Raw genomic sequence first — 15558 nt, 5'->3', positions numbered from 1 at the left:
AACCTCACGCGGCATTACAAGATACATACCGCAATATTTTGCAATACAATAATCATCGCAAAAAAGTGCTTTGCTTATAAGTATGAAAAAGTAATATGTAAAAATGCAATTTAAACTATATATTCCAATAAGTTAAATCAGGGAAGAGTTAAATTATTAACTCTTCCCTGGTTAAATAATATTAATATTTTAATTTTACAGTAATGCTGATTATAGGCTTAGAGACTTTTGTCAAGAATTCAGTAATGCTTATCCAGGGAATAAAAGACACGAGTTAAGATTTCTTTTACATGATCATCTACCGGTTGGTGTATTGGCAAATGAACACTACACGGGAATGGATTTATTTAATGAACTTAAGGATAAAGGCAAAATCTCATACGAGGATGTTAAAATAATGTCAGAAATTGCAGAGGTGTCAGCAAATGCCAAAGCAAAAGACAGTGTAAAGAAATATAAACGAGACGTCAGTAAACAGTATGACAATACCGGTCCGTGTAAAGCAAGTTTGTCTTCAAAGCGTAAAAAATTTTATAACGCTATGAGTGAAATCACGGAAGATGCCGAAGGTGATTTGCACAACTTGATTGCGTACTACAAATTGGCTCCACGTGGATTTAAAAATAAATGGGATTTAGTATTTCATCTAGAGAAAGAACATCAATTAAACACAAAGCTGCAATTGGTAAAATTTGCCAATCTGTTGAATGTAGGTGCAAATAGAATATTATTGAGTAAGTATTCAAAACTATACTACTGTAAAATTATTTCCACATGTCATTTGTTGTTGTCTCCACTATACTGCTACATGTCTGAAACAAATACTTATTAATAGAAGAGACGTACTTAAGTACTAGAGTTGTCTCGCACTAGTGATCATGACTGTGCTCTTAACAGTACGTAAACCCAGAAAAGGGTAGAGCTTTCTGACATTTCGACAATGAAAGTTTTAAGTCTGATCTAGCGGGTGCACCCTCTTCAAAAACCCTCTTCCGGCTCTATTATTTTAATTCTATTTTTTATCAAATCAAAATCACACTGCAACCTATGAAACAAGTCTATTCATTTTGTCTCTTCGACAGAAAGCTAAATATCTCAAAGGCAAACGTAGGACTTCATCTACTCTCTATTGCAAATTTTATCGCTCAATTTGGCATCGTGGTCTATAAAAATCGAGTGACCAGCTACATTATAATTTTCGGCTACAGGTTGATAAAGCTTTAATGTTTTGATCGCTGCCATTCTCATCATACGGAGTGTTTTCTTGGTTTCTCCCACGTACTGTTTTACACACACGTAAACGGTGGTTGCCCAAAGAACACGTATACCATTACGATAACAAGTTGGGTTGTTATTTCATTTCATATATTCAATTAAATCTCTACTAAAATAAAAATAAAAATATTCTTTATTGGTTTATTATATTATTGTACAGGTAGACCACAAGTTCGTAAGGATAAAATTGAAGACTTTAAATTATATATACCTTCAAATACAAAAACAGGTATGTTAGAAATTTTTTTGACTGACCATATCAAGTAACCTAAACTGATATAAATCAATTGCAGTGTGGATTTAGGGCCAGTTTAATGGGGCTTTAAATATTAAAATGAATTAAATACCTAAAAATATTTCACGTTAGTCTAGTAATAAATATTATGTTTTTCTGCAAATTTCTTCATTATTATTGATTATGCTGAATTTGATTTCGTTACTGTAGCCCTTTTTATCGATTTTGGCAACATTCAACAGCAAGGACGCGTTCATTTCAGTTGAAGCAAACTCATGAGTTTTTAACCAAGTTTTCTTACCATGAGTCCAACATAGTATTGGCCGTGAGAACATCCATGGACAGATAAACGCCATATAACCGCCAAACAATTCAGTATAACTACCAAAAAAAATTGATGTTTTTGTTTCTGTATTTCTTTTTGTATATGTACATTTAATGGCTTGTAGGTTTTATAATAATCTCCTAATTCATTCGTTTTAAAGTCAACTCCATTATTATACATCGCCTGAGACTAACATGCAGTATATGGTTTGTAATGTAAAAACAACAATTGTAATAATGTCAATCATAATAGCAAATTACAACTTTCTCTTAATTTCCCTTTTGTTTCTTTATAGCATTGATTGTTGTTGTTTTCTTAATCTTGGTTCTAGACTGTATTTCAACTTAATAATAGAAAAAATATATATATTTTGGTATACATGGCGTTTCATACGTATTATAGTTGAGTTAGAAATATGTATTTAAATTTCCAGGAAAAAATCGAAACGTCGGCTGGTGGACAAACATAAAACAAAAAACACAGTCTACTGTTTGTATTGCTATCGTAGCTATCTTCATCATAGGCCTACTATATTGGTATATTTCCAGCAATCCAGAAGGTAAGTGGTATTTCAATCCAAGAGGACCTGACATGGAACAGAAGGAATCTACTTTCTGAAGCCAAGAAGCACCCAAGCACAAAGAGCGTATGGTCAATCGATAGAAAGGTGATGGCGACAGTAGTCAGAAATGACAGGGAAGTAAAATTAACCATTCTTACATTGGCTGAAGTAAACAATCTATAATAATTATGTTATTAAATCCAAAGAGAGATATACGATGGTTATGCACGGAAATTTACAATACCATTTATAACTGTTTGTAATTTAATTTTTAAAAGAAATGTATTATCATTAGGTATATTCACTAAGCACGATTTTGAAATTGAAACTAATGTGACCTCGATTATTATACCGTTAGCATCACTTTTCGATATTTTTTTGTTTCTTTTTATTTTTTCTTTTCTTTATTCTTAACAAAACAAATGAACAACATAGAAAATGAAATTAATATCTTTAATGTCAAGCATTCAGTTCAAAATGCATATAACTTTGATCAAACCTTTATGAATTAATATCGAGATAAAGCCTTTTCCGCTTCACACGTTAATATTCGCTCCTTAAGTAAAAATTACGACAATCTCAATTTATTTTATGAAACCTATATTAAATATAAATTTAATATTATTGGTATTTCAGAGGTATTGAATATTTCCCAACCTGAGCTTTACCGGCTACAGAATTATAATTTAGAAGTTGTATGTCGAGAGGATTCTCGTGGGGGCGGCGTAGGTGCCTACATTCATTCTTCTTTAAATTATAAACTTGTAAAAGCCAATGTTACCCATGCTGAGTCCTTGTGGTTAAAAGTTGCAAATAGTAATAATTCTGAAATCCTTGTAGGTGTTATCTACCGAAAACCAAATACTAATATTAAAGAATTTATACCTTAATAGAAACTTGTCTACATGCACTGACTAATTTGTTCCTATGGTTAAGTGAGCTGGTTACAGGCTTGCATATGATATAATATAGTATTACAGTTAACAATAGACTGTCCAGGAAATAGAGATGTGTTGTACTTGCTAATTAGCATACTATTGTTCACATAAACAGTTTGCCTTACAACTTCATTATAGCTTTTTGTATTCACTTGTGACTATCATTCAGAGCCAAGCACCTGAAGATTGAGTTCATACTCATGAAACAGCATGTAGTGCAATAAAATGTTCAGTTGGTAATTTACTAGCGTCTTTCATTTATTTATATATATATATATATATATATAAAGGGCTAGTGTTGCCCGAAAGCTCTGCTAACTTTTCTGGCTGTTTACTTTATCGTTTTGATTTAGCTTTTCGCTTTTTTATTTGTATCTCGATTGAGATCCAGCCACTGATACCCACAGCATTGTAATTTTTTTCAGTAATTTGCCTTTGGATTTATATATATATATATAAATCCAAAGGCAAATTACTTAAAAAAATGACAATACCGAAAACCAAATACTAATATTAAAGAATTTATACCGTAATAGAAACTTTCTCCTATGTCTACATGCACTGACTAATTTGTTCCTATGGTTAAGTGAGCTGGTTACAGGCTTGCATATGATATAATATAGTATTACAGTTAACAATAGACTGTCCAGGAAATAGAGATGTGTTGTACTTGCTAATTAGCATACTATTGTTCACATAAACAGTTTGCCTTACAACTTCATTATAGCTTTTTGTATTCACTTGTGACTATCATTCAGAGCCAAGCACCTGAAGATTGAGTTCATACTCATGAAACAGCCTGTAGTGCAATAAAATGTTCAGTTGGTAATTTACTAGCTGGATTTATATATATATATATGAATCCAAAGGCAAATTACTGAAAAAAATGACAATGCTGTGGGTATCAGTGGCTGGATCTCAATCGAGATACAAATAAAAAAGCGAAAAGCTAAATCAAAACTGTTTATGTGAACAATAGTATGCTAATTAGCAAGTACAACACATCTCTATTTCCTGGACAGTCTATTGTTAACTGTAATACTATATTATATCATATGCAAGCCTGTAACCAGCTCACTTAACCATAGGAACAAATTAGTCAGTGCATGTAGACATAGGAGAAAGTTTCTATTAAGGTATAAATTCTTTAATATTAGTATTTGGTTTTCGGTATTGTCATTTTTTTCAGTAATTTGCCTTTGGATTTATATATATATATATATATATATACACAACAGGCAAAGAACATTAATTCTAAACCGCCCGGTGATATACTGAAATTTAATTAATTAATTTGAAACGACAAAGATGAGGAAATCTGTGAGAATGAGAAAAAGTCGCCCCAACCGAGACTCGAACTCGGACCGCCTGCTTGATATGCAGATGTCCTAACCATTAGACCACTGGGGCTTTCATGGTATTGTTCGAACTCGATTGGATAGCGACTCTTTAACACTCTCAGCGTATATAAATCCAAAGGCAAATTACTGAAAACAATGACAATGCTGTGGGTATCAGTGGCTGGATCTCAATGGAGATACAAATAAAAAAGCGAAAAGCTAAATCAAAACGATAATGTAAACAGCCAGAAAAGTTAGCAGAGCTTTCGGGCAACACTAGCCCTTCATCAGTGTATATATATATATATATATAAATCAATGATGTTGCGTAGCACTGTGTAAATTATATATAAATCATACTGTAAATTATAGAAACAGTGCTCATATTCGGAACATGATCTCATGAGATCATGTTCCGAATATGAGCACTGTTTCTATAATTTACAGTATGATTTATATATATATATATATATATACATCTATTATTATTATTACTATTATACCATTATTTATTAGTAATTATATTCTATCATAATATGATTTGTTTGATTTAAATAAAATTGAAATCTTTTAGTTATACAGGGAGTAGAGCTAGATAGGCATGAAGTTGCCTTTTCTCTTCTTCCTTTTTATCCAATTATTTTAATGTTTATATTATAATGTTATGTTTATGTATTTTTTTTTGGATGAATAAAGAAAGAAATCTAAAAAAAAAAAAAACTATTTAGGACAATAAGTTCAAGATACACTTAAGAAATGGAATTACAAAACCGTTATAAAAAATACTATATTCACACATTGTCTGCAATGCTTTATATTATAGTTGTTATTTTCAGATTCCAAACATTATGAAAAAAAAAACCATATGAACAGATTAAAATAATAGAATAAAGTGTTACTGTGGAATGGGGAGGTGGGAGGAGGTCACACGGTGTACAACAGTATAATATGCTTTATTTTCAGAATCCAACATAATGTTTTCAACATTAATACCTACAATATGTGACTTTTCAATTAGTGATAAATCTAAACATTTGATTGTCAAAAATATAAATAATTTCATACTGTAATAAATATAAATCTACTTTTTCTTTTCTCTTAAAAACAAAGTCTATAAATAATTTGTTGTCAATTTTTTCTTTTATAGCATATTTCAATTAAAAAATAATTTAATTAAACATAAAACTTTCTTATTCAAATAAATAGTTGTTACTTACTAAATAATCAGATTTCAATTTTAAAAATAGCTTAAAATAATAACACTTTCTTATTAATAATAATATACAATATACATTTCTCTTAAGAACAAAATATAAATAATTTCATAATGTAATAAATATAAATCTACTTTTTCTTTTCTCTTAAAAACAAAGTCTATAAATAATTTGTTGTCAATTTTTTTTTCTTTTATAGCATATTTCAATTAAAAAATAATTTAATTAAACATAAAACTTTCTTATTCAAATAAATAGTTGTTACTTATAAATAATCATATGATAAAAGTCTATAAATAATTCGAGATTAAAAAACATTATATAAAAAACAGTACTAAGTTTTTGTTTTTTTTTAATGCAAAGTTACCAGTCAATAAGTTCATGTTTTTCCAAGAAAGGACTCCATTTGTTTAAATAAGTATGATGCTCCCCTTTAGTTTTTAAAATATATTCTTCTTGTTTAACGTGTAACCTAATCTCATTCACGAATCGAACAATATTAGGCTTAATTTTTCTCATTTTATAGCTATATATGTAGTGTCGACAGATTAGTAAAATCAGGGAAGAGTTAATAGTATTTAGGGCTTTAAATGTTTCTTTTCTAACTCCAAAAAGGCATAATTCGGGGTTAATAATTACATTTATATTAAAATATGATTTCAACCATTGTTTAATCTTTCTCCAAAATATTTTAATTTCACAGCATTGTGTTAATATGTATTAAGGTTTCTGTTTCTGCTTTACATAAAGCACATAAAGGTGAGTCAATTTTCCCAATTTTAAACAAAAAGGAGTTATTACCTAAAATTCTATGCACAATTTTATATTGAAACCAGATTAGTGGTGTGGACATAGTAAGTGAGAAAAACATGGTATTAATAATTTCCCATTCTTTATCACCATATAAAGTATCCAATGCCTTCTCCCACTTATTTTAGCTTTCGATTGTTTTTTTTTTGTAGTTGATTAGAGTATTATAAATTAGCTTTGATCCTTTTTTATTTTTAATAACTACACTAAGGTTAAAAGGTAGTAGTGGACTATTTATTTTTCCTTTTGGAGAAATTTGATTTAAAGACGTATGTTGTCTGACCGCATTTATTAGGCCTTCATATTGAAGAAAGTTGATGTTAAGGTTATGGTGTTTACTAAGTTGTTTAAATGGAGTTATTCCATGTCTATCAACTAAATCATTTATAAAATTCACCCTATGATTACTCCAGTTTTTATAATAGATACTTTCCCCGCCGACTTTAATATTGTCATTCATCCAGAGTGTTTGTCTACATATCGATTCGGTGCTCATAGGAGTGTTGTGTTTCACAAATACGCACCACGCCTTTATTACATCCAGCCAAAATGCATTGTAAGGCTTAACCTTCGCTAATTTGATTAATTTCGATGATCCGCCTTCTATGAGCCAAGTTTTATGAATATTCAACAAGAGTGGAACTAAAAGAGCCCAGCCCGTCTCATTGGACGTTACTAACCGTCTAACCCACGTGATTTTTACCGATTGAATATATGCATTTATATCGACCATTCGTAAGCCTCCAAATTTATTTTCTTGTATAAGTTGATCTCTGGATATTCTATCCACCCCTTTCCATATGAAACGATATAGTTCTGACTTAAGTGATTTTATTACATTTTCAGGGGGATCGGGTAATGTAGAAAGGATATAGGTAAGTTTGGACAGTAGTAAAGACTTAACTACCGTGATTCTTCCCAAAACAGTTAAGTTTCTTTTTGACCAATGTCTCATTGTAATTTTTATTGATTTATATGCGTCTTCATAGTTCAGATCTACCATTTTATTTAAATTTGTACTGAACCGAATACCCAATGATTCAAAGGGCTCTCCATGTTTAATCCATTTTATATTATAGTTTTCGCATATTAAGTCACCTCGGTCTTTAAACGAGCCAACCCAGACAGCATTTGTTTTGTTCACATTCACTTTTAGCCCGGACAATTTGGAAAATACATCGAGAGTCTTAAATGCTTCGTGCATTCATACTTTTCTGTCACAGATAATTCAAAACTCAACACATGTGTTACATGTACATCTATTGAAAAGACATGCACAACTGGATGTGAGACTATTTCCTCCTTTGGTATGGAAAGTGTTCTAAATTTAGGCACTTAATAAATTATTTAAAAAAATTCAAAATACCAACCCTTTGCATGGCATACCTCAAAACCATAGTGCTAATGATAGCCAGATAGCTGGATTGGATATTTTTTGCAGAGAACATTCCTCCGACTTAGAACAAATGGAAAAGTGCAAGGCAGACACATATAGGGTGGTTGTAGTTAAAAATAATTAAAAATTGTATAAAATGTTATAATTAACAATGAGAACATGCTGTTTTAAAATTATGTTGATGAGTCGTAGGGCCCCTCGGAAGAGCAGTTTTATTGTATTACTGAGAGGGCTAGCCTCTGAAAGAAAAACGAAATAAATAAATATGGGGTTAAAAACTAATGCTCCAACCCATTCTTCCAATGAATCTGGGAAAATAGAAAATGGAGATTGCACCCGGACCCATAATGGGCTTGACAAGAACTTATTCATTGTGGCTGTAAAACATGTGTAATAGTGGAAATAGTGGAAAACGAGTTCTAAACAAACTCAACTCATACAAGTATTTTTTTTTTTTGTTAACAGACAATCGAATTTGGATAAAGATGCAAAATACGATTGATTAAGTCAATTCTGCTTGATTTTTTTGATGATACCGAACACGACAATATTTTTTTTTAATGTGACATTGTGACTTTTTAAGGTCACATGACTTGTTTTATTGTACGATATCTCCGTAAATTATAATCAATTGTGTAATGCAATTATTTCCTTTTGATACCCGTACCATACATCACCATATTTGAAGATTTTTGCTGGCCATCTTGTTTTTCAAAATGGCTGATCATAATATGGGAAATCGGATGGGTCTGAACCCAATCTTTTTAAGTGCCTCTAATACCACATGTATGCCAAATCTGATGCTTTTATCACAAAATGAATGATTTTTCTGAGCTAAGAACCCCAACTAGTATTCCCAATTCTAACGTTGCACATATTACAGGAAAGAAAGATAGTATAGACAATAAATTACATTTACATACAGTGCATTTCGAGATTAAAATGGTATCCGCCGCAGCTTTTTCCCTTATACAGCTGACCCTGGGCCACGGAGTCCGTCGTGCAAAACGTGCGTATGTGAAAGCAGCGCTCGGAAAACCTAACTAGCACGGATTTTTCTCCGGCCACCGGACCGAAATCCGGGCTCAGTGTGAACGTAGCTTTAACCATTTAACGTTTGGCCCCTGTCCAATATAGTACCTAACAATTGGGTGTCTAGAAAACTCAGATTTGTCTATTGTGAGAAATAATCGATAATCTTAGATACAGTATGGCATACTATACCAAATACAGTATTGATATCATTATGTGGAGCGTGCATGAACTATCCGTTGGCATTCTAAGTCTTCATATGCAGCCCGCCCGCGATTTCTTTTTTCGTACATAAGTCGGGGACCTCTTATGTGAACTACTTCCTAAATATTACTAATACACTCTCTAAATAATTTCTATCTCACTATAAAGTTTTTAAAAAAGTTGCTCGTGGAATTCGAACCCCATACATCGACATGTATTTAATAGGTATTTATTTACTTATTCATAAAAAACACATAAATAATACAAACAGAAGGCAGCCAATGGCTGAATAATTCTGCAAACAACGTACAAAGTAAAAATTCAAAAGAATCTAACAACAATATAATATATACAAGTACACAGTAAATCAAATCATTAAAAAGCAGTTAAAATTCCTTAAAATGCCAAAAGACCCAGATTCAGTCATAAACCAAGGCATGCGGTATAATCATTAATTCGTTCATTATTATTAATGTTATAAACCTACAAAGTTTTAGTTTTAGAAGCTTCATTCATTCTATCAATGTTATGGATCTCCAACGATTAGTTTTACACAAGGGGGGCATCCAACCAATTAATATTTCTCAAATTGCGACCGCGGTTACGATAAGGGGAAGCATATCACAATAGAGTTTAGAGTGTATAGTTCATAGTTTAATTCACTCGACTACAAAGACGGCTCGACAGAAAACGTTTGCATATGTAAACAACAAGTAAAGATAATGATACTGATGGGGTTGATTATGATTGCAGTAATGAGATAATGATGACAATACTAGTAATGATATTTATTATTTTTTTAATATTGATGGTACAGTATTATGATTATTAATTTTTTTTTATTTTGTTTTTTTTAGGGTTTTATTCTCATTGCTACTGACATCAACTACACAGTAGCCATTGAATAATGCTACTTTCTAAGCAGCAGAGGAAAATTTCCACAAATATTAGTCTACAAAAAGCACAGAAATCATGATAAATACAATTTTATATGAGAAAAGAAAGTATTTTAATAGCACATACTCTTATAGTGAATGGATTTTTAGGGGACATTTATACCAAAAGCACAAGTTCTTCCAAAATATTTTTTTATTTTAACAATTGTAGATAACTGATGGTTTTCAAATTATATATTTTTTGTGAAGTAAGAAATCATGGAAAATACAATTTTATTGGAGAAATGAAAATATTTTAATGGCACATATTCTTATAGTGAATGGTTTCATATGAAGTAAATGTGTGTGTACATGCTGGTTGTGTCTTGTTTAGTATGTTTAAATAGATGTTTTGTATTGGGTATGTGGTAATAACAAAATTTAATGGGTTTTTTTAACTTCAGAGGTGCAAATAATAAATTGACATGATGTTATTTAATTAATAGTGAATATTTTATGAAGCAACATTATATATTTTTAATCTAAATTGTATATTGTTGGAATAAATAAAAACAAATATATAAATGTTAGCCTATATTTAATTTTAGACAATTGTGAATTTGGAAAAACACCTCAAGACAAAAGTTTCTGGTTACTGAAAGTTTATCGAACTTTAAATTTGCCCAGATACTAAACTAAATACAGATCTCTCTCTCCCCATTAAACTAAGTACCAAAGTCAAATAAGCACGAGTATATTTAATTAGACATAATATAATCAAGAACCTAATCTAATTTATAGGTCCATGATATAATATATACAAATCTTGATCTTAATTATGTAATTGAAGAACTCCAACTGGAGTATCACTTAATGTGTAGATAGAGGTTGAGAGGAGGGAAGAGCTAGCCAAAATTAGAGATTAGCTTAGGAAAGAAAGAGCCCCTGGAAACTTGTTAAAATTGTAACTGAGACAACAATAACTTCTCTATTGGTTAATGAAATACCGAACTGAAATTTGCTTAGAATCTAACTGGGACCGTTCTCCCTATAGCTACTTCGGATTAATGGGATTTGCTATAGGCATTATCCTTTTAATCTTCACTGCAAATGCCAAACCAATTTGATTGAGGCCCCATGAATTTCTAACTACCAGTGCACTGATCCAGATTCCTTTTGACAACACAAATAAGTTTGTTTCGATTATTCCCCATCAAACGCCGAACATTAATTTTGCCTCTAAATACTGAGCAGCAACTCTCGATCTCCAAACTAAGTACCGAATTAAATCAGCACTTAAGCATATAAATATAAACAAGTAAAATGAAACAAATATCATTCTGGTATTAAGCCTTAACTCCCTCCCCCTTCCCGTCCCCCTTTTAAATTCTTAACTAATATATAGGCCTATGCACACATTATGTACTGTGTAATTCATGGATTTTGTCGAAAAATGTACAGAATTGATGTAATTATCAAGAGGGGCTTATAGGCATAGCCTAGCCTCGACTCCGGACCCAGCACCGCTGAGCTCCGGAAACAAGTAAACAAGTGTATCTTAATCGTCTTTGATATCGCACAGATCTCATTAAAAGTTCAAAATAAGCAAAAGTAAAACAATTACAAGTGTATAGTTTTAGATACATACAATATACGGCAGCGACTGTTATTGGACAGTTCGGAAAGCACAGTTAATCCAAAAAGGAAACTTATTTACTTACCTTTATTCCATGGGTTCGTCTTTATAAATCCAGTAAGTTGTTTATAAATCCAGTAAGTTGTTTATAAATCCAGTAAGTAAAATATAAAGTGTACACAATCATCGAACAAGTTTTAGTCTGATAAAAATTACATGAAATCTCCATAATTCAAACATACAAACACAATATACACAGTACCTGTAAGATACCACACTACTACTCAACAAGTCAAACTGAACAGCTCAAACTGAACAATAGCACATACCAAAATAGTAAATAAAACAAAAGGACAACGGCGTAGTTTTGCTGGAATGCAAATTAGGAAAAATAAATTGAATATTCATTAGTAAAAGACACTTTTTCATGAGACACGAGAAGTTTGTATTCGTTATTGAACGTTGGGAAAAGGGTACAGAAAGGGGGAACGTCATTATTGCAATAACATGCTATATATTGTGATAATTAATAATCATTGACATGATAATGATTGACATGATACTGATTGACATAATAATGATTGCATAACATAGTAATTATGATGAAGATGGATTATGAAACTTAGATTAGATTATATGTAGTAATAAATATAGGCCTGTTCATTATATTTTTAGTGAATTATTTCTTGATGGAAAGAAGTTTTTTTTGCTATTATATTATTTTCTTTACTTGCTACATAAATACTGTTGTTATTCATTCTAATGAAATAAAATCCATTTAGTTTCCAGTTTCCTTATTTTCTCTTTGGCGGGTGAACCACCACATTTATTAATAAAAATATAAATATTTCTACAAAATATCATAAATAAGTATATACATAATCACGTGTTTGAAACTATTGACGATAAAATTATTAAAACATATTGCAATTATTTAGTAAGCTGAAATGTCCATTATTCTGGAGGTTTACTATATATTTCCGTTGCCTTGGAATAAAGACCATTGTGATTGTATGTAAGATGGCGGCGGTGATTCAATGGAAGACTTTATTCTATCGTCTATCATAACAGAAGCGTATGATGGGGGAAGGCCTTGAGCAGGCCCAGGGGATGATGACGTCACTACTGAGAATACGTTGGGTTGATATTGGTACACAACACCTTCGTTAACAACTCCTGTAGGCTGAGTTGTACTTGCATTGTTTGTTGCTGGTGAGGTAGGCCTATTTCTCTTCTTGGCGCGGTGGCATATGCAGACGTAAAAGCAAAAGTAAAAAGCGAAGATTGAAACAACAGTAATAATAACAACAGCCGCACTAGTTCCACTATCATCATCAACAGCAGAATTATCAGAAGTATCATCTTCGAAGAAATCTTCATCAGAAAAATCGTCATCATCATTCAATTCTAGGAATAAAGGGGATAATATATATTGTGAATACAGTATGAAGTTCATATTAAATGGCTGTCAATCAATGAATGTTGGTATTAAAGGTTTTCAATCACTTCAAATACATCCGTTACATCATGGAGAAATAATGGTTACACACATATATCCGGGTGAAATGTTCAGTTCGGTTTTTATTATAAATGCCACAACAATGGGTGTTTGTTTGTTTTTGTAAGATGTACTGTTACAGATTTAACTAACTTGATTGCACAGGTACCCTACATTTCTATTATATTGCTTAGTAATTTGGATTTTATGATGCCTAATTGACAATTTTTTGGGATAATTTCGCCAGCGTTCCAGGCGTCTTGTAAACTCATTCAACAAGGGCTTACCTTCATAACACCTTAATTTTACAGGATGGAAACAGAACGCATCGTTATACAAATTCTGCTTACAGTACTTCAGACTATCTTCAAATCCATTACATGTAAATTCAACCTTGTAGTTTACTGAACTGTCTGGCACGTAGTCGCTGTACAATTGATAACCTCTTGAGTATTGTAACGCCAAATGAAGTGACATTGCCAAATGAGGTGCGCGTGGTCTGTATCGCACAAGGCTAGGTCACTTAATTTGGCAGCACGTTTCTGGCGAGCTAATCGTGTTATTAAATATTGATATTATTTATTTCCAAATAAACACAAACTGAAAATTATTAACCTGAGTATTTCTAACCTAATAATCTTTATTCATTGTATGAAATTAAGCCATTATAACTGAAACATACGACGAAAATTTACGATTTTAGTGTAAAAAACGAAAGGTACTGCCATCGAAAAATATAGAAAACTCGACATGCATGATGGGAAGCCTACCGACCCCTTTCTAAGCAGCTGGAAAAGAAGACTACTCGTTTTAGCGCCAAAGGGAAGTGTCTGAAGTCACGTCTGCATGTTATGCGGACATGGTCTGGGACAATTTGCCTTTAGCGCTAAAACGTTGATTGTTTGAGTTATGGGACGCCATTTCTGCATTATTTCCTAGTAATATTTTGATTTGACGTTCCTTTCGTCGGTACATTATTCCCGTTACTATTTTGTTCGTTTTTATGAATTTCTATGTTTATGTTTTTAAATTAAAATGATTATTCGTTGAATATGAATGTATCCCGTTATTCTATTGATTATATTGTATATATTTTTTTGTTTAACATTGCTTAACTATACAGTTTCCTAACCTTTTAGTTTCATTTTTAATCAATTCCGTTTTTTTTAAATGTATAATGTTATTTATGTTTTTTATTTATAAGTTCTTTAAGAATATGAGTTACATGATCACTATTATTTCACTTATTATACCTACAGTATAACACTATATTTACTTTGATGTCTGAAACATTAAAACATAAATTCGGAATAATGGCGAACCTAAGTCGCAAATTGTTAGTTAGATATTTGTTATAATTTCATCATCTCATTTGTTACACGTGTGTGTGTGACCTATAATAAATAAATAAGGGATGGCAGACTACAGGTAGGCCTACTTCGAGGGGAAATTCATCAAATTGTTTCATCAAAACAATAACTCATAAGGTCGGAAACATTTAGAACATAAATAGATAATGAAACCAAATTTTGAGATATTGCGTTGTTCTCTTTTGTTATCAATCTTTTCATGTCACGTACCGTAATAGAAGGTAACAGTTGAACATGCATATCACAATAAATAAATAATGGTAATTAACTAATTAATTCACCAATCCTAATGGCATTTTCATCAAGTTTTAACAATCTTTGATGTCGGAAACATTCCCAATAATAGAGACTAATTTTGCAATATGTTAGATTTTTAATTCAGCTGGTACTTTTTACCTTGATGTCGGGAACATTTGAACATAAATTCGCAATAATGGATCATAATTGTGCAATGAAGTTGTGTCATCTTGTTCATATGATGTGGGAAAAAACTTTGGATGAGATATGGGGTGAGCGAAATTCTAAGCAAGCTAAATACATGATACTTATTTTGAGGTTGGAAAAAAGCACGTGAATTCGCAAATAATTGAACCTAATTTTGCAATGAAGTCGTCATCTCATTTGTTCATATCGATGTGAGAAAATGTTTGGACGGGAATGTGGTGAGTGAAATTCTAAGCAAGCTAAATACATGAGTTATTTTAAGGTTGGGAACACAACGTGAATTCGCAAACAATTGAACGTAATTTTGCAATAAAGTCGTTTGTTCAGATCATATTACAATGTGGGAAAAAAATTTGGATGGGAATGGGGCGTTGAGCGAAATTCTAAGCAAGTATTACTTCGAA

The 15558-nt window shown here is 31.5% G+C and overlaps 1 protein-coding gene across 1 annotated transcript; it reads right to left on the bottom strand.

The window, feature by feature from the left end:
* Positions 1-12737: 12737 nt before the first annotated feature.
* On the bottom strand, positions 12738-13817 carry LOC144850372 (uncharacterized). The gene is made up of 2 exons (XM_078707648.1): positions 13628-13817; positions 12738-13249 (listed from the first exon to the last, which is right to left on the bottom strand). Exons 1-2 carry the CDS (start codon positions 13815-13817, stop codon positions 12813-12815), a joined length of 627 nt encoding a protein of 208 aa, XP_078563774.1. The 3' UTR covers positions 12738-12812.
* Between the last annotated feature and the right edge of the window lie 1741 nt (positions 13818-15558).

Source organism: Antedon bifida, chromosome 8, assembly GCF_963402885.1.
Source record: "Antedon bifida chromosome 8, ecAntBifi1.1, whole genome shotgun sequence".
NCBI classification, from domain to species: domain Eukaryota; kingdom Metazoa; phylum Echinodermata; class Crinoidea; order Comatulida; family Antedonidae; genus Antedon; species Antedon bifida.
Note: the sequence above shows the minus strand (reverse complement) of the source record. Positions and strands in the feature narration are given on the sequence as shown.

Bases quoted from the DNA above. Each gene is read 5' to 3' on its own strand.
- LOC144850372 (XM_078707648.1), bottom strand. From the start codon at position 13,817: ATGTCACTTCATTTGGCGTTACAATACTCAAGAGGTTATCAATTGTAC. The intron at 13,250-13,627 runs GTAAGCCCTTGT...CTTTATTCCTAG, and splicing joins AAAATTAAGGTGTTATGAAG to AATTGAATGATGATGACGAT.